The sequence below is a fragment of the Hemiscyllium ocellatum genome, chromosome 5, assembly GCF_020745735.1.
Source record: "Hemiscyllium ocellatum isolate sHemOce1 chromosome 5, sHemOce1.pat.X.cur, whole genome shotgun sequence".
NCBI classification, from domain to species: Eukaryota; Metazoa; Chordata; class Chondrichthyes; order Orectolobiformes; family Hemiscylliidae; genus Hemiscyllium; species Hemiscyllium ocellatum.
In genome coordinates this window covers 60,804,680-60,825,405 of record NC_083405.1, presented here as the reverse complement: position 1 = coordinate 60,825,405, position 20,726 = coordinate 60,804,680, and the positions used below count along the sequence as shown (strand labels likewise).

The window sequence follows — 20,726 nt, the reverse complement described above, 5'->3', positions numbered from 1 at the left end:
AGACCCACCACCAGGGATATATTTCCCTCTCCACCCCTATCAGCATTCAGGAGAGACCACTCCCTCCGCGACTTCCTCGTCAGGTCCACACCTCCCCCTCCCCCCACCAACCCTACCTCCACTCCCGGCACCTTCCCCTGCAACCACAAGAAGTGCAAAACTTGTGCCCACAACACCCCCTCACCTCCCTCTAAGACCCCAATGGATCCTTCTATACCCATTGCAAATTCACCCTCACCTCCACACATCATCATTTACTGTATCCGCTGCACCCGATATGGTCTCCTCTACATTGAAGAGATAGGCCGCCTACTTGCGGATCTTTTCAGGGAACACCTCTGGGGCACCCGCACCAACCAACCCACCACCCCGTGGCTGAACACTTTAGCTCCCCCTCCCACTTCGTCAATGACATGCAGGTCCTCGGCCTCCTCCATCGCCAGACCCTGGCCACACGACGCCTGGAGGAAGAGTGCCTCATCTTCCGCCTAGGAACCCTCCAACCACACGGGATGAATGTAGATTTCTTCAGCTTCCTCATTTGCCCTCCCCCCACCTTATCTCAGTCCCAACACTCGGATTCAGCACTGCCCTCTTGACCTGCAATCTTCTTCCCAAACTCTCCGCTCCCACCCCTCTCCGGCCTATCACCCTCACCCGCACCTCCTTCCACCTATCGTATTCCCAGTGCCCCTCCCCCAAATTCCCTCCCCCCTACCTTTTATTTCAGCCTGCTTGGCACACCAGCCTCATTCCTGAAGAAGGGCTTATGCCCGAAACGTCGATTCTCCTGCTCCTCGGATACTGCCTGGCCTGCTGTGTTTTACCAGCACCACATTTTTCAACTCTGGTACTCCAGCATCTGCGGTCCTCACTTTCTCCTAGCCCCAAGTTCAGGTCCCACTGCTCTAGAAGTGTGTAGTAAAATCTCTGAATAGGTTGATTTGGAAAAATAAGTATAAACTGGAGTATCAGAGGCACTGTTTGCTGAGAGCTGGCTCTGAGGCTTCCTCATGAAGACCTTATACTTGAGACATTGATTTTCCTGCTCCTCTGATACTGCCTGTCTGGTTGTGCTTTACCATAAGACCATAAGGCATAGGAGTGGAAGCAAGGCCATTCAGCCCATCAAGTCCACTCCACCATTTAATCATGGCTGAAGGGTGCTTCAATTCCACTTACCCGCACTCTCCCCATAGCCCTTAATTCCTTGCAAGATCAAGAATTTATCAATCTCTGCCTTGAAGACACCTAACATCCCGACCTTTGCTACGGCCTGTGCACTGTTTTTGTTTCAGCTCCACACCCTCGACTCTGAGGAAACAAGACTAGTATGTGTACATAAAGGGTGACTTGGTGATGGGATACTGGTCCCTGGGGAATTATTTCACCAACCTCACGTTGTCACTACAAGGTTTGTGGGAGAATTCAGGGATGGACAGTAACTTTAATTACCCTTCTTCCTGGGGGGGAAAAAGGTGATGAAAGAAATGGGGGAGCGATGATAAAGTTGAAATGAAAGATCTGCTGATGCTGGAAATCAGAAACAACAACAGAAATTGCTGGAAAATCTCAGCAGGTCTGGCAGTGTCTGTGGAGAGAAATCAGAATTAGAGTCGAGAGTGTGGTGCTGGAAATGCACAGTCTGTCAGGCAGCATCCGAGGAGCAGGAGAATCGACTTTTCGGGCATAAGCCCTTTTCTCTCAGAAATCAGAGTTGGGAGGGAGGGTCACTGGACATGAAACATTAACTCAGATTTCTCTCCACAGATACTGCCTGGCCTGCTGAACTTTTCCAGCAATTTCTGTTTTTTGTTGATGAAGGAGTTGTTGTGAGTTTGTAAAGAAGTGTACAAACAGTGGCAGCAGTGGACAGAGGTAGAAACCCTTTCCCTGCTCTTAGGGTAACCCATAATGCGCTGTGTGTAGTTGACGTTGTGTGTGTGTATGAGAGAGAGAGAGCAGGACTTCCTGGTGGAGAGACGGCAAGGAATGCAGCAGTTCAGTGCCCGACTCCCTCACTGTCACCAGTTGCGCCTGGGTTGAGCGGACAGTCGCCTTTTTATTTTGCCGGGATGTAGATTGGCCGCCAGTTCGGCTTAGGGTGAGTGTGGACGCTTCGCTTTATTTCATTCTCTCCCTCTCGCTATTCCCCAGCGCCGCCACTCTTTAGTCCGCACTCTGAAACTTTCCCCAGGGCGAACTTGGCTTGCAACGAGCGGGAGGGGAGTGGGGGTTCCTTCCTACAGCTCAGGCCGCATCAGCCCCACTCGTTCACTTTCCTCAAACTGCAACCCCCTCCCTCGCTGGAATAAAACAAAGAACTGCGGCTGCTGGAGAAACTCAGCAGGTCTGGCTGGCAGCATCTGTTTGGGGAGGGAGGAGAAAAGCGGAGTTCACGTTTCGGCTCCTGTGACCCTTCATCGAAACTGTTAGTAACTCGGAAAAAAAAATGTGGTATTTATGCTGAAGACGAAGTTAGTGGAGGGAGGGAGGGAGAGAGTGAGTGGATAGGTGGAGATGTAGCCCAAAGAGAGATACAAAGTAAACAGGGGTATTATGGATGGAAGGCCCACAGAAGGGAAGCAGGATAAATGATAATGAGGGCCGAGGATAGTGAGTGGTCTGTGTTGAAAGCAATCCCTGTAATGTGGTAATACACCTGAGAGTGGGTGAAAACTGTGTTCAAAATAACCCAGGGGTCTGTTTCCGTGCTGTACTTCTCTATTACTCTATGTTATATCATGACTGGGTGTGGGGGTATTTAAAAAAAAATGTAGAAGCTATCCTTTGGCCTACTTTACCATCTCTTCCAAAGTTGGCACAAGTTGAAGATTTCACTGCATCTTCAGACAGGGTTTGGACAATTATTGTCCAGACACACTTCAGAAAGAAGTATATACTTTTTAAAATTTCAGTCACGTTACTTGACAGACACAGTTGATGACCAATGCAACTTCTGAAACCCACAGTAGTTATTACTGTTGCCATTTGGTGAACTGCACAGTTCGGTTGGTCATAGTTTCAAAATGCTAGGTCCTGTTACTGCAAGTCAGCCTGAGACCGCAAAGTGTTTCACTGTAAGCTTGTGGGCTGGGAGTACCACAAGATCCTGATGAAGGGCTTTTACCCAAAACGTCGACTTTTCCTGCTCCTCAGATGCTGCTTGACCTGCTGTGCTTTTCCAGCACCATACTCTCGACTCTGATCTCCAGCATCTGCAGTCCATACTTTCACCTAGTACTACAGATGTTTACTCTTGTAGATCACAGACTGGTTAGCCAAAAGAGGCCACTCACCTTATCAGGTCTACCCTGTGTCTTGGAGAAAGCATTATGTTATAGTACCATTCTCCTGCCTTCTGCTACACTAAAGTTTTTTTTTCTCAATTTATATTTGCTTATTTTGCAAAATATAAAACTGTGCCCTCTCCTTCCTTTTGCAAGAGGGAGCAGTTTCACCCTATTTACTCTGATCGGAAAATTCATAAGTTCAAAAATTTGTATCAAGATTCCCCATAGCTTTCTTACCTCGAAGAGAAACATCGCTAACTGTTAAAATCTATTCTCATAACTGACGTTTCCCAACCCTGAGAACCCCTCCTGTAAATCTCCTTGATTGATTTGCATTCTTCCTGATGTGTGGCAGCCAGAACTGTACACAATACTCCTGCTGAGGTCTAACTATTATATTGTATGAAGTTCAGCATAACCTCCTTGCTCTTTTAGTCTCATGTCTAATTAATAATGCTTTGGATATTGGGTGCTTTATTACCCTGACCTGCAAATATGCACCAAGGTGTCTCTGCTCCTTCACAGCATTGAGGATAGTAATCTTTGTTGAATACTGCATTTCCATGTTCCTTCTACCAAAATGGATTAGGGACCTACATGGGAAACTGAGAGTGGAGCCAGAAGACGCAAATTAAGTTTTTGCTGAGTACATTGTGCATTCATGAAGAATAATGTAAGTTGAGAAATCAAAGAAAATGGTGACATACTTGAACTAATCATAACTGAGAGGGAGGAGGTGGTAGTGCCCCTCAGCCTCTGACACTAGCGAAAATAATTGCAAGTTTATCCAACCACTCCTTAAAGCAGTACACTTCAATCCAGGCAACATCCCAGAAAGCCTCTTCTGCGTCCTCTCCAAGGCCTCTACTTCTACAGTGTGGGGACCAGGACTGCACACAATGCTCCAAAAGTGGCCTAACTAAAGTAATATACAACTGACTCAGTGATATTTATTTGTGAGGCACCTGTGAAATGTCTAGGGATCTGGAGTGGCAATCTGATTGGGAGCTGGATACTACAGACAATTGAGTTACTCATCTGGATCAGTACTCAGGAAATGTCAACAAATAAATCATTGTTTAACTCTGGAGTACTTCTAGAACTGATCCCTAAATCATTCACATTAACCTCAACCCAGACCCCCCCCCATCTCTTTAACCAGACTTAACCTTTTAGCCAACACCTAAATTAATCCAAAATTTTGACAAAGCTAGTCTCTATCATCTAACTAACATCCCCTCACCTCACCCACCGTGCTTTTTTTTAATTGAAAAAGGTTTTTATTTTTTACAGAATTATAAAAGTACAAAAGATGGTAGAACAATCTAATGTTACAAAAACATTAACAATGAACTACCTACTACTCTACAAAACAAACCAAAACTGTCACAAAGGTACAGAACAATCTTTCCACATTACAATTCAATAAATAATTGAACTTAGCAAATTAGTTTAAATGATCTTAAATTAAACTAGACTAACCTAATTTAACTTAGATTAGGTCAGATTAGATAAAATCAACTTAAATTTAATTAAATTTCATCATTTGATGCACACCTACCGAGGCTCCCATCCACGGGAGCATCAGTTATTATACCCATATTTAATCAAGCTTCCTCCCTCCAAGACTCCCAAACTGCCACATCTGGCCTTCACAGCTATATAAAGGCCCTGCTCAATATGGCTGACAAGTTAGTGCCTATGTAATTTAAGGGTCACCACATCTTTTGGGATAGTTCCATTTTCTGGTACAACACATTCGTAAGAAAATCCAGGGGAATGTGCACCATCACTAATCAATGCCACCCCATGAGAGGTGGTGGGGAGGGGGTGGGTTTCTGAGGTCCAACTCATTAAAATGTTCTTCCTTGCACAATATGTGAGAATGTTGAATAATCTCTTCCCGTGTTCATCAAGTGAAGGCAGATTCAGTAGTCCCAAAAGAAGGGATACCGGATCTGCCTTAACTTCAAGTCCCAGGATCTCTTCCACTTCATAGACTATGGCAACCCAGTACCTATGGATCTTATGACACAATCCCAGACAACATGTCAGAGTGCCTGTGCTTATTTTACATTTAGGGCAGCCTAGAGATGCTCCTTTCTTAAATTTTGTGAATTGCATCGGGGACATATGGGCTCTGGAGAATCTTCAATTGCACAGCCTGCGCTTTATTGCTTATCAAGCTCTTTTTCACATTTCCCCCATATGTCCTCCCATGTTTCAGGTGACATTTCTACCCCTAGTTTGCGACTCCAGACTCCATGGAGTCTTTCCATATCTTCCAAGGTGCCTCTTATCTATAAAAGGTACAGAGTACTGACTGAGAGAGTACTAGGGCACTCTTCTCTCCATGTTGAACTTGTAGGGCTGAGCTAAAAGTGTGGTCCTTCTCTGTATATAATCCCCAACCTGAAAATAACAGAAGAGGTCCCTACTAGGTAGCCCATATTTGTGACTTCGCTGGTCAAAAGACATCAGGACCCCTCCCTGTCCCACTGTGCTTTTAAGTTCATGTTACTGAATCAGTCAGAGGAGTTAGTGTTGAATAGTGAAAATGTAATCAATAATGTTGATCAACTTTGCTTGTTGGCATTGTTTTACTTTCAACTTGAGCACAGCCATTTAAAGAGAGCACTTGTGATTTGTTAATTGGGTTAGAGAAACTCGTCACATTGCAATTTGGAAAGATGAGTTGTAGTGAAAAAGTTGACAACCCCTGGGGACGCCTATAAACATCCAGACCAACTCATTGCTGGATGATTGGCTGTGTCTGAAAGACTGCAAAATGATTCTGATAGTCGCTGGTCTTGGCTTCTTCAGTAGTGCTGAGATGATAAGTTAAATAAATCGGTTTTCATGATGAAAAATAGTGTTTCAGCTGAATTCAAGGATATCAGGTTGACACAAAAGCAGGAGTAGGATGAAAATATTATCTAGTTTAGGACTTGAGTGAGGTAGACTGAGCCTCTTGTAAGTTGGTGCATTATTTTTATTTTCTGCAACTTCATACTTGTGTTGGTTAGTAACAATCCTCCTGAGTCGGAGGTTTGTGAACTCAAAAGGTCCATTCTACTTCTGTTCCTGAAAGAGGCAGCAATATTAACAGCTTAACATCCATCAGCTGCGATGGGGGCACACAATGATATGCTCAACATCTCCATTTCTACAGTATTTATAATTTGAGTTTGAATAGTAAATACTGTCTTAATGTTAAATTGTTGATATAAATTATATACTCATACCGATATGTATATAGCAGATGTGATTAACCTGTCATCAAGTGCAAGATGTGGATCCATGTTTCTTATGCTGGTTATGGAATGATAATCCTATGTGCAATGTTATGAGTGAATCTGGAGGAGTGAATAAATTCTTCTCTTTTCACTGCTGAGTTCAATAAAGCAGTTTACATTTTTTAAATTCTCTTTTCGATTTAATGTGTAAGTGACCATGTGTGAAACTGTGAAGAAGCTAGTTAGCCAGATCTCTTAAATTAACAAGTAAGTAGTTTGTTTTATTATTTGAAGATAAAAGTTCACTCACTAAAATGAATAATCTTATCAACAATTAAAACTCATCCTGTGTCTGTTGTATATACGTAAACTGGCATGGGAGTGAACCTCGAATGTGGGAGATAATTTTTTCCAATTCCATGTCCATGAGAGAAAAGAATCACAATTTTCTGTTCTGGAAGCTCTGGTGGGCTTGTGTTCAGTGAAAGCTGGTTGTTCTTCTCGAGACACTTTTAAACTGCAATCAGTCTTTTTTTTCAGAGTAGATAAAATAGCACTTGGAGCTCTCTTGTTTCTAAAAACAAAATCCTTCTCTTTGTGATATGTTCCAACTTGTAAATGAGACAGAGCCCAAGTTTGAAAAATCTGCTGAGAGATGACTGTTATCAATTCCATCCTGCAGGCCTCCTTGTTGTTACTCCCTGCAACTTCCAGGGAATTTTACAATGTCACTTCTTCTCGGGTGGGATTTTGATCGTGTGACAGGTAGCTTTTGGTACACAATGAAACCAATTGTTATTGACTAAATATTTTTTGATTTTTTTTGTTGTCAAAATGATCAAAATAGCGCTGAAATAAATGGGGATAACCATCCCATTCCTTCTCTCTCCATTTTAGCTTGAGTGCAGAAATGTAATTTGCTATGAAATACATTTAACCCCAACTTAAAAATCTGGAATGACCATTTTATTTATAATCAACAGAGATACCAAGTTATTGAGCTCAACAGAGAAATTTAAAATACCAGTAGAAGTTGAAAAGTTGAGCTGTAAGCCATGTGGTTTTCTAAATTATCTCTCCATGGAAGTCTCCAGATTGCATGTACCCTGCTTCCCAGATTCCACCTGTTAAATGACTCTCGAGAAAAGTGGCCTCTGTTGCTGTATAGTCTTTATTCAAGGGTGGACATTTTTGCAGAAAGTCATTACTGCTTTGTTTTATGCTCATCAAGATAATGTGTACAATTTATAAATACAATGCTTCCTTAAGATTTTCCACAGTAAATACTTAACTGAGAACTAAAATCAATAAAACAACTTTGTAACATAACAATAGAGTTGAGATCAATTTTGGCACTAAAGTGGCTATTTAGGTTCAACAACTAATTTTACATGTTTGAAGACGCTAGAGTTGTAACTATTAAGAGTATTGGATAGAAACTATCATTGTTGTCCTCTCGTACCAAATGCACTATTTCCAGAAGTGGTACTGATGTGAAAAGAACTAATGGCTTTGTGAGTTACTCTCCTTACACTTGACTGCTGAGTTACAACAACATACAATTAGCCAGTTTTAGCTCCTAGTTAGAGCAAATGAGCAATCAATTTTTGAAAAAAATAACAACTTAGTACAGTACTTGAATATCTGGATCAAATTCTGGAGGAGATTTATCGATCAGGTTGTCTGTCTGGGTGTGGGGGTGAGGGGGCGGCATGGTGGCTCAGTGGTTAGCACTGTTGCTTCACAGCACCAGGGTCCCAGATTCGATTCCAGCCTCAGGAACGAATTTGCACGTTCTCCCCGTGTCTGCTTGGGTTTCCTCCGGGTGCTCTGGTTTCCTCCCACAATCCAAAGGTGTGCAGGTCAGGTGAATTGGCCATGCTAAATTGCCCATAGTGTTAGGTGTATCAGTCAGGGGAAATGGGTCTGGGTGGATTACTCTTCGGAGAGTCGATGTGGACTAGTTGGGCTGAAGGACCTGTTTCCACACTGTAGGGAATCTAATCTAATCTAAGTTTGCTTGCTGAGCTAGTGGGTTTGTTCTCAGAGGTAGCATCATCAGTGAGCCTTTGGTGAAGCATTGGTATTCTGTCCCATTTGCTATTTATATGTCTTTCTTTGTTGTGGTAGGTGTCATCATTTCTGGTTCTGAGTGGTTGTTAAATGGGGTCCAAATCTATATGTTTGTTAATGGAGTTCCTATGCATCTCTTTGTCTAGCCTGTCCCAGGATGGATGCATTGTCTCAGTCGAACTGGTGACCCTCTTCATTTGTGTGTCTGAATACAAGTGATAGTTGGCCATGTCTTTTGGTGGCTAGTTGGTACTCATGTATCCTGGTGGCTAGTTTCCTGCACGTCTATCCAATATAATGCTTGTTACAGTCCTTGTTGGGTATTTTGTATAACATTAACAAACATATAGATTTGGACCACATTTTCCAGCCTCACAGAAACAGAACTGGAAATGATATCACTCAACCACATCATACCAAGACACACAAATAGCACAATGCTTCACTGGAGGCTCACTGATTATGTTATCTAGCATGGAAACGAAACATTGAGAAAAAAACCACCAGCTCAGCAGGCAAACTTACAACCGGTATCTATTACATTTTGTTTTTTTTTAGAAAAAGGCATAATATGGCCTTTGAGAGCCTGTTAACTAATTTCTGAACTGTCCCTTCACAGAAACTTCAACCATGCCCTGTCATTCAAACTCACAAGGACACCATAATTGAAGTGAAATTTTTAAGCTTCTGACCTGAGACTGATGGATGAAGGGGAACAAAGGCAATGACAAAGATGTTTTAAAAATAATGGTGATGTGAAGCAGAAAGTCAGTGCTGGGTATTTTATAGGTACAATTAGTTAATCAACTTGCTGCAGTCACGGATGTCAAGGGCACACCTAGAACGAAAGCACAGGCCTTAACAACAATTGTTGCATCAGAGATTAGTTTTTATCTGTAAATCTAGTTAATTAACATAGAATCTGTGCCCAGTTAGAGTTGTGGTGCACAGTACGGTCATCTTCAGTGATTTGCAGTGTAGGCCATTTGGCCTTTGGTGTCTGCCCTGCCTTTCATTATGACGATGGCGGGTCATCCAATTCAATAACCTCATCCTGTTTTTCCACCAGATTCTTTAATCACCTTTAACCCTAAGAACTATACCTAATTTCTTCTTGAAATCATACAATGTATGATTTCACTGTTTTCTGTGGGAGTGAATTCCACAGGCTCATTACTCACTGGGTGAAGAAAATTCTCCTCATCTCAGCAAGAAATATGGCAAAAAAAAAGGTCACAAGATTGCTGCTTCAGGTTTGAAGGCAGACAAGATCCATTTGTAGGAAGTAGAAAGATGGTGGTCAATATTTGTTGTCCAGTAAGTTGATCATCCTTGACATTTCATTGTTTTTTCTTTGAACTGAAAACCAGCAGCTCTTTCATTTTCTGGAAGACTCCATTGTAAAAGGCTCAGAAGTAATTTTTTCCATTGGGAAAGCATGTATGAGAATAACAAGGAGAAAAATAATTAATTGTACAAAAGAGGAATAAAAATTGGGAAGAATTTATTGATGACCATATTGACCTCCTTCATGGCATCTTTAGATTTGACAAGAATGAAGTCTTGTGTAATAGTTTATTTGGTTGTTAGGCTTCACTTCCATTTCCTCACGGGTGCTGCCATACCTGTTGAGTTTCTCCAGCATTCTCTTGTTTGTTTTACATTTCCAGCATCTGTAGTATTTTACCTTTATTGTTCGGATTCACTAGTGTTTTGTTTTAGCAAATGACACAATATGGCCTTTGAGAGCCTGCTACCTAATTTCTGAACTATCCTTTCACAGAAATTCCAACCACATCCTGTCATTCAGTCTCCACAAGAACATCAAAATTGAAGCATCATGAAGATCACTTTGAAATGCAAATGGGCTTGGCTGGGGAAGAGCTGTCTTCTGATCACTTTATTATGGATTACTTTTGTCATCTTAAAACTGTCAATCTCCACTGTTCAAAACTCTGCTGGGCAGAGCAGTCATGAAGAGAGGAAGTACAGGACCCATTCTAGTGATGAACAATTTGAAGATCTGTCACACCCAGTATATGAGAAACCTGCTATTGATCCACATAGTCCTGGAGAGTTCGGTAAGGCTGTGAATTTGCAACTGAGTCCTGATGAAAAAAAGAAAGAGGAGGAAGGTATTGAAAGATATGCTATCAATGTTTATGTAAGTGATACAATATCACTGCATCGTCACATCCAGGATGATCGGATGGCTGAGTGAGTTTTATCTAAGTATACAAACTTAATTACCTAAAAGAACTGTGGAATTTGTTTAAATTTGCTGGACTTGATTCTGCTACTTAAAAATGTTTGCTGTTTTCCACTGAAAAGAATTTTAAAACGCCTATGTCTGCGATACTACAGTATTATTGACTGCCATTCTTCATGACAGTTGACCATCAATGAGCTGCCTTTTAATTTTCCTCATCCCAGCTCCAAACACACGCTTGTCACAGCTCATTTCCTATTATAAAAGTTTCTCATTCACATCAACAACGTATGTAACTTGTGCTTTACAAGAATGAGGTTTTATCCTCCTGGACAATGCCTTGCAAATTTGTTAGTGAATTTATAAAAGAATATCTGCCATGATTTCAAGACATCAAGCAGGAAATGGCAGCTCTAATAAGTATGCGTACAGCTGCAAGAGTTCTGAAATAAAACAAAAAAAGTATTAGGAGTACTCAGCAAATCCATAAATGGGTAAAACAAGTTCTGAAATTTTGGGTGTGTATTTTACGCGAGACTTGCTTTGGCACTCTTGAGCAAGAACTCTTCAAGCTTTTCCACAACTGCCAAAAGTTCTCAACCTTGCAATGTGAGAACATTTCTGATTCTGGATATCTTGCCCAATGCATTGCTTTAAAATCCATAAGTCATTTATTTGAAACAGTTCACGAAACTGAAGTGTTTCACTTAATTTGTGGGGCTAATTTAACTTGTTGAACATTAATGGAATATGAATAATTTAATAAAGGAATGTCTTGTTCATTTAATGTAAATGCTAAATTGCCCATAGTGTGCAGGGATATGCAGGCACAGGGATAGGATAGGGAAATGGGTCTGGGTGGGATGCTGTTCAGATGGTCTGTGTGGATTCAGTGGGCTTCCACACTGTAGGGATTCTGTGATTCTAAAAATGTATTGTGCACCCAAGTATTCAAATCAGTAACAGAGTTGCAAAATACTTCACCTGTATACATTGGCTCATTTCTTTGAACTGTAGTTTAGTTCCTTCTGTGCCTGTGTGACTGTGTTTTGGAGAATGAGAAAATAGACATGTACCTCTGGCTTTCTTCTGTTGTTCAGAGTTCCTACTTTAATCTGGTTCGAAGAGATGCGAAAGAGTTCAGTTGCAGGGGAACAAAGTTAGGACACGGAGGGAGGCTGTTTGCCTGTCTTGTCTTTTTGTTTGAGGAGTTTACCAAGCTTATTCTATCTTATGGTACACAACTATATAGGTGGTAAAGAAGCTTATTTTAAAAGTGTAATTTGGGGATCTGTCTCCACCATTCTGAGTTGGACAATAAGTTTCAGATTCTCCCCTCACTTTCAGTGAAAATATTTCTCCTATCTCCCCATTTGTCTTTCTACCAATTACTTGAAATTGATGCCTGCTTCGGAAATAGGGTTTACCTATCCACTTTGTATTGCTCCTCTTAATTTTATTCCCCTCTATTATATCTTCCTTCCACCTCTTCTAGAAACAACACTGGTCATCCAACCATTACTCTTAGCTAAAAAATTTGGCTTAAATTTATAAATTTCCTCTTTCCGCTTTCTTGTGAAGTCAGAACCTTCCTGTCCTGAACTGATCGGAACTGTTTGCTATTCTTTGGCTACACTAACAACGAACTGTGGATACTGGAAATCTGAAGTGAATACAGAAATTGCTAAAGAAACTCAGCAGGTCTGGCAGCATCTATGGAGAGAAGACAGAGTTAACATTTCAAGTCCAATGACCCTTCTTCAGAACTGATGATCGAACTCAATGGTTTAAAGGCTACAGGGTTCCCAAGCAGAACATGAGAAGCTGTTCTTCCAGTGAAGTGTCTTGTTGGAGCAGAAATACTGGCCAGGGAAGACAGTGGTGTATTGAAGTGGTACTCAATATTGAGTTCAATGATTTTAGAACCTAAACATCAATGTCCTTTATGCCCTCCCCCCCTCCCTCACTACACTGGCCATGTCATCACTTGGGTTGCTTTCAGTGCAACCAACCTAATTTTCACCTACTTATGGTCCCCAATATCAGCTTTTAGATTTTATTTCTCCCTGACATGCTGTCATCCACTCCTTTGTCTGTCTAACTGTCATTCGCTCTTCTCCTTCTCTGCCAATTCCCTCACTCTCTCCTTCCTTCTTTTATCTGCCCTCCATCTTTAGCATATACTGCCTTTTCCTAGATACTATCAGTTCTGAAGAAGGGTCGCTGGACTAGAAAGGTTAACTTTGCTTTCTCTACACTGATGCTGCCAGACTTACTAAGTTTCTACAACAATTTCTGTTTTTGTTTAGCATTTTTATATAGTTGAGCAAAGGCTCCTTGATCTGCAAACGTATCAAGTGCGCTACCTGCATTTAAGTTTAGAATTTTGGGATAAGCCATGTGCCAAGTACTAGGCCCTGTGGAACCCCACCGGAAAGAGCCTTGTTTTGCAAGAGCAATGGTTAAACATTACTGTTCACTTAGAGTCATAGAGATGTACAGCACGGAAGTAGACATTTCAGTCGAACTTGTCCATGCTGGCCAGATATCCTAAACTAATCTAGTTCCATTTGCCAGCACTTGGCCCATATCCCTCTAAACCCTTCCTATTCATGTAACCATCCAAATGTCTTTTTAATGTTGTCATTGCACCAGCCTCCACCACTTTCTCTAGCAGCTCATTCCATACACATATCACCTTCTGTGTGAAAAAGTTGCCCCTTCTGTCCCTTTTATATCTTTCATCTCTCACCCTAAACCTATGCCATCTAGTTCTGGACTCCCCTGCCCCTGGGAGAAGTCTTTGTCCATTTATCCTATCCATGCCCTTCATGATTTTCTAAACCTCTATAAGGTCATCCCTCAGCCTCTGATGGTCCAGAGAAAACAGCCACAGCCACAGCCTATTCAGCCTCTCTCTTTGCTCAACCCCTCCAACTCGAGTATGTTTTGGATTCAACAGCCTACTCCTTTGGATTTAAGACCATAAGGTATCAGAACAGCATAGGCCAGTCAGCCCATCAAGTCAGATCCACCATTCAATTGTGGCAGATTTGTCTTTTATTTCCCATTCTATTGCTTTCTCCCGATAACTCTTAGGTTCCTCATTGGTAAGGGAATTATTTGTCTCTGGGTGGGGGAGTCCAGAACTAGGTGGCATAGGTTTAGACAGGTACATGAATAGGAAAGGTTTGGGGGTCATGGCCAAACACACACAAGTGGGGCTAGTTAGGACCCTATGACTGGGGCTACAGAGCCTGAGTGAGTTCCACAGATTAACCACGCTCTGTTAGAAGTAATTCCTCCTCATCTCAGTTCTAAAGGGTTGACCCTTCACCCTGAGGTGCCCTCAGGTCCTAGTCTCTCCAATAAGTGGGAACACCTCTCCATGTCCACTGTATCCAGGCCTCTTGGAATTAGATCCAGGCCTCAGATTTCTCCAGTTTCCACATTTCCCCTCTCCCCCACCTTGTCTCAGTCCCAACCCTCAAACTCAGCACCACCTGCCTAACCTGCAATCTTCTTCCTGACCTCTCCGCCCCCACCCCCACTCCGGCCTATCACCCTCACCTTAACCTCCTTCCACCTATCGCATTTCCAACGCCCCTCCCCCAAGTCCCTCCCCCCTACCTTTTATCTTAGCCTGCTTGGCACACTCTCCTCATTCTTGAAGAAGGGCTCTTGCTCTTGCCCGAAACGTCGACTCTCCTGCTCCTTGGATGCTGCCTGACCTGCTGCGCTTTTCCAGCAACACATTTTCAGCTCTGATCTCCAGCATCTGCAGTCCTCACTTTTTCCCCTTAGTATTATGTAATGTTCAATCAGATTCCACTCATCCTTCTAATCTCACTTAATTTTCTGACCAGTCTATCATGTGTGATCTTGTCAAAAATCTTGCAACATACTTTTGTTCTAGAATTTATTCTAAGAATCACTGAATTTTAGATTAGATCCCCTACAGTGTGGAATCAGGCCATTCGGCCCAACCAGTCCACACCGACCCTCCGAAGAGTAACCCACCCTGACCCATTTCCTTCTGACTAATGCACCTAACACTATGGGCAATTTAGCATGGCTAGTTCAACTGACCTGCACATCTTTGGATTGTGGGAGGAAACCAGAGCACCCGGAGGAAACCCATGCAGACACAGTGAGAATGTGCAAACCCAACACAGACAAGTTGCCCGAGGTTGGGATTCTGGTACTGTGAGGCAGCTGTGCTAACCGCTGTGCCACCGTGCCGCCCTAGAGAGTAGATAGAACATCTTTTTTCTGTGACAAGTGGATCTATCCGAGGTTACAATTCAATAATCTAAAGACATTGAATGTAATATAGCCATTGAGCCAGAGCCTTCAAATCAGTATTAAGGAATGTAACTATTAAATAGTTTACGATTCAGAAGCACATTGTCAAACAGATAGTATTTGCAAGTAAATATGATGATTTTTCATCCAGTAGAGCCTCAACTGCATACTTTTCTTTTGTGTAAAGTTTGAAAAAAATATTTCTTTCTCATTCCCTTATGCCACTCACTTTTCTCTCAGCAAGCAGGCAAGTTAACAACTTTGATTTGGGGGTGTTGCTCGGTAATGGTTTGATCGGACGCACTTATGAGCAATCCAAGGCATCTGATGTAATGGCCTCTTTTAGTTTTCTTTACTTATCCTCCTCCATGTGGTTGAGTGTCACCACTTCATTATATATTTGAGACTAAGAGTGGAATGCATGTCCCGAACCTGTTTTTACTGTGTTTTGTGTTGCAGTGTGTTGACAAATTTGCTACAGTAGCCGCGTGTTTTCTTGTTATTTAATTCCTTGTTCCCTTCTTCACCTGTGACACTAAAGCAATTTTTTTGCACAGTTGTTAAGCGTGAGGTTGATGATTGAATTTCCTGTGTTTTTTTTATTCTGTGTTATTTTTATTATTTATCATTTGAAAACTTGGAGAATTCTGGCAGCTGGTGTATTGCAGTGCAGTAACTCTTTAATTTGGACTGCGCAAATCAAAACTAAATTCGTGCATGCACAACCTCCTAGCTGTTCTTGTGAGCTTTGTTTTAAAGGTATTTTGTGTTAAATTATTGGGGTATTCTTGATCCTATTGAAATTCTGCTTCATTTCAGATGTAGGGCAAGGAAGTTCAATTATCGGAATCTTCCTACCACTTCTGTCGTTATTGCGTTTTATAATGAGGCCTGGTCTACACTTCTCCGTACAATTCACAGTGTGTTGGAAACATCTCCTGCTGTTCTCCTTAAAGAACTCATTCTCGTTGATGACTATAGTGATCGAAGTAAGGAAGTAATTATGTTGAATGTATTTATGCTGTTGCAATATTTTCAGATCATGTTTCATGTGTCGTTTGAGGGAGTATATGCCTGGTCTCTTTTTGGGACTATCGGGGATTGGAGATATTTAATCCCAAAGATGCTGAATGGGTCTGAAGCACTGATGTATCTCTTTCCCACAAAAGGAAAGAGCACTCAGAGTATTACTGCTCACCCTAGCCTTTTCAAATTAGCCTACAATATTCTGGTATAGCAAGGATCTGGAGATCTCTCTTCATTGAGGTATCTCCCTTATTAAGAGTGTATGGAGACAAATTTACAAGTGAGCGACAGAAACAACTGAAAATAGATTAATTCTAATCTATATGGAAGGACCAAATGTTGCAGTCTGCAGTGTGGTGAAACAATTCATTGCAAACTTAACAATTGTCTAAGGGAATTTTCATTTCCAGCAGCAGATTGAAAGATGGAAAATGTATAATCTTTGTCTGGGAAATATATGAGAGAAAGAGGTAATCATTGTTAAACACATTTCTTGAGGAAACCAACAAAATGCTGGGCCTAGAGGTAGTCCGTTTGCAACACTGTTTCTGGGACTGTATGTGAGAATGGACAGACAATTGGCACATGGAGCTTAAAATACCCACATATGAGGGGAGATACTCTTGTCGGAGGGATAGGGAGAGGCAGTATAATGTAAATGTAATGACACAGTTATAAAGAGTGTGCAGAGGCAGATAGACATAAGGTCATAAATAGGGAGGAGATTAAGCCATTTTGTCCACAGTGCCTGCTACATCATGCAGTAGGTTCGCGGTTCATCAGGTCCAGGGACTATCAGCCTCCAGTCCCATCTCAGCATTTCTTGTTGAGTTAGTGAAAATCTGGAACTGTCCCAGCAAACCTGGATGTCTGGCTATTATACATAAAAAGCAAAGTTTCAGACTGTATTCGCCAGAATGGAGTTGGGACTTGTGGTCTGGTGAGTTATATAGAAGGGTAATAGAGATGGCTTTTAACTTAAATGGTGAGGCTAAGGGAAGATGTGGTTAATCTAAAGGAGAAGTTTGGGCAGATAAGCTAGTGAACAATTAAGGTAATGATAATTGAGGCATACAAGAAAAGACAGACAACTTAAGAGTGGCAGCAGGTAAGGACAGATGGTGCTACAATAGGAATGGCAAGATTGGAAAAGCAGCACATGTTGTAAATGATGAGATCAAAGATGTCTGTAGTTTAAAATGATCTGCGTGCCCTTGCACATGAATTACAATATTTAGGAAGTGGGTTTCGCGCATCTAAGAGGCAATGTCTGCAGTTAGTAAGATTGTTAACAAGCAATAATCCTCCTTAACAGAAAACTCATTGCTCTCTACTGATCATCTTACCTTGACACCTGAAACTCAGTTAGAAGATGCACCAAGTCCTTTCTGAAGTCGAAGTAGTGATTTTTACCATGGCTGATGCTACTCAGGCCCCTATAAAGATTTTGTCCATTGTGTTTTCAATGGTAGTACAGACTCAAGAGCCGAACAGCCTGTTTCTGTTCGTCATTTATATTTTAGATTAGATTAGATTAGACTTAGTGTGGAAACAGGCCCTTCGGCCCAACAAGTCCACACTGACCCGCCGAAGCGAAACCCACCCATACCCCTACATTTACCCCATACCTAACACTACGGGCAATTTAGCATGGCCAATTCACCTGACCCGCACATCTTTGGACTGTGGGAGGAAACCGGAGCACCCGGAGGAAACCCACGCTGACACGGGGAGAACGTGCAAACTCCACACAGTCAGCCGCCTGAGTCGGGAATTGAACCCGGGTCTCAGGCGCTGTGAGGCAGCAGTGCTAACCACTGTGTCTCCGTGCCGCCCACACATGTTGAGATGTTTGTTTGGAGGAGAGGGCCATTAACCCGTTACAGTTTTAAGTTAGGCACACGGATCACAAAACCAAAAGGGTTGTTCTTGGAATTAGGCAGAGAGAGAGAAAAATCGGCCAGGGACCATTCACCTGGAAGAAGTTAGAATGTCTTTGAGGTCAAATGTGAAAGCAGCTAATTATTGTACATAAGCCCTGAGTTCAGAAAACAGAAGTTAGGTATTTATCAAAAGCTGTTGACCAGGAAAATAGAAAAATATGACTTTTGGTTACTGTCAAAATCATTGCATCGACTGCAGGTGAAATTCGGGTTTGAACTGAGTCCTGAGCTATAAAAGGTAACCATGGGAAAGTTTGGTGTTAGTACCAACAATAGTGAACAATCCTTCAAACCTTTGTTTGATAAGGGAACTCTTGGGGGATGAAAGTAAAAAGGAAATCAGATTTATATATCCTTAGCTCTTACAAGAAATAGGAGAAAATGGTCAGGCAGTTCAAGCTTGCTGCATCATTCAATACAGTCATGGCTCAAATTTATTGCCCATTCCCAATACAGCTACATAGGCCTTGATTTCCCGAGATAGTAAGCCTGTGAGTCTCCACTTTAAGTGTGTTAAACAGTGGAGCATTGACAACCCTCTGAGAATTCCAAAAATTTAATATCTTTTCAGTGAAGGAATTTCTCCTTGGCTCAAAATGATTGGCCTCTTATCCCAAAACATTTTGCTCCCCTGCTTTAGAATCCACAATCAGTGGAAAAATCTCTGCCTTATTGGTCCCTTCAGACTCATTAATGTTTCAAAAAGATGGCCTCTCATAAACTGCAGAGAATGTGCAATCAATTTATTAGCCACTTATTATCAGACATCTCAGAGATCAGTTAGAGAACCTTTGATGTACTGCATGTATTGCAAGTGAATCTTGCTTAAAATAGAGAATAAATAGAAAACTGCACACCAGATGTATGTATGTACAACTGTAGCAAGACTTCTGAATTCTAGCACTCCAACCCCTTCGTGACAAAGGCCAACATTTCATCTTGACCAGTTATGATGTTAGTACTACTTGCTTTCGCATTCATTTTATATTTTTATATTTAAAAATGTGAAATCTTGAGACATGGTTCTTTTCATTAACTTCTGTGGAGTTTGAATTTCACTTGAATGTAAACAGTGTTTACAGGCATTATAATATTAAGTAACCAAAGACAGTCTGTTCCTAGTAGCTGAAAGTATAAGGCAAAGTGGACACAGGTTTATGGATTTGAGAATGAAATGTAGAGAGGATGAGGAAGAATTTTTTTGTGCATTGATTGTTAATGGTTTTGAACTTGGCATCTACAAGCTTGGTGAAAGAAGAAACTACTAGTGACTTCAAAGTGACTGGATAGACACTTGAGGAAAATATATTAACAAGGCTATAGAAGCATGTTGAGGAACTGAGCAATTGATTGATTAGTCAACAGAGAATCACCAACTTAATGGGCCAAATGGTATCCTTTTGTACCATTAAAACAACCTCTTGCCACTCCCCCAGCCAAGCTCATCCAAAGCAGCTACAATGATATTGAGCTGATGATGTGGAAAGTTTCATAGGACAAGTACAATTCAGCAAATATCTGTCCTGTCAGTTTGATCTAAGTCATCAACATAATAATGGAAGGTGTCATTGATAGTGTTATCAAGCAGCTCTCAACTAAAACCTGCTCACTGTCACTCAGCTTGGGTTCAGCTTGGGCCACTCGAATCCTGGACAGTCTGAGTACAAACATGGGCAAAACAACTAAATTTCAAAGGTGGGAAGATAATGAGTGCTTTTGATATCAAGGCAGCATTTAACAAACATCAGGAAAAATTAAAGTCACCGGAGTCACGAAAAATGCTTGGCTGTTCAGAGTAATACTTAGCCGGGAGATAATTATCATTTGTAGCAGTCACCTCGGCATTAGGACGTTACTTCAGGATTTCCTCAAGTTAGTGTCCTACGCTCAACATCTTCAGCTGCTTCATCAATGACCATCTCAAATGAGAGGCAATCTAAACTTCTCCACTTGACATTCAATGGCATTGCCACCACTGAATTCCCCACCAACATCCTGGGGGTTACCATTGAGCAGAAGCTGAACTAGATCTGTCATATAAATACTGTGGTTGCATAGCCAGATCAAAATGTCCTGTCTACAACCGACAAGACACATATCAAGAGTGTGGTGAAATACTTTGCACATGACTGGATGAATGCAGCTCCAACAACATTCGAGAAGCTTGATCTTACCCAAGGTACAGCAGTCCACTTTATCAGCATTCAGTCCACCACCTTCAACAACCATTTCCCATCACTGATGCACAGTACAACCAGTGTATGCCACCTACAAGGTGTACTGCAGCAACTCAACGAGATTGTTTTGACAGTATCTTCAAACCCATGATCTTTACCACGTAGGAGAACAGTTGAATTGAATTGAATGATTTATTGTCACTTGTATTTTACAGTGAATAATACAGTAAAATGCAGTGAAAAGCTTTGACTGTTGCTACAAAATGATGCCATTTTTAATAGTTTAAGAATAAAAGGATATAGCCGAATGAGAGTCTCTCTTCATTCAGCCACATCCGACATGAGCACTGAGCTGGCTCACCAGTGATACTTGCACTTCGCCATCATCTGCGCTGGACCCACCAACACCAGCGTTGCCACTGTTCACGCGCCCATGCTGGGATCTCATTTGCCCTGAAACCAGG

General features: G+C 41.7%; 1 protein-coding gene across 1 annotated transcript in view; it reads left to right on the top strand.

Moving 5' to 3' along the window:
• Positions 1-1,969: 1,969 nt before the first annotated feature.
• Positions 1,970-20,726, top strand: part of poc1bl (POC1 centriolar protein homolog B (Chlamydomonas), like) — a 36,147-nt gene continuing 17,390 nt past the window's right edge. Inside the window, exons 1-3 of the mRNA XM_060825465.1 lie at positions 1,970-2,104; positions 10,386-10,819; positions 15,936-16,105. Coding sequence (XP_060681448.1) covers positions 10,443-10,819; positions 15,936-16,105 — 547 coding nt within the window. The 5' untranslated portion in view covers positions 1,970-2,104; positions 10,386-10,442. The remainder of the gene's footprint in view (positions 2,105-10,385; positions 10,820-15,935; positions 16,106-20,726) is intronic.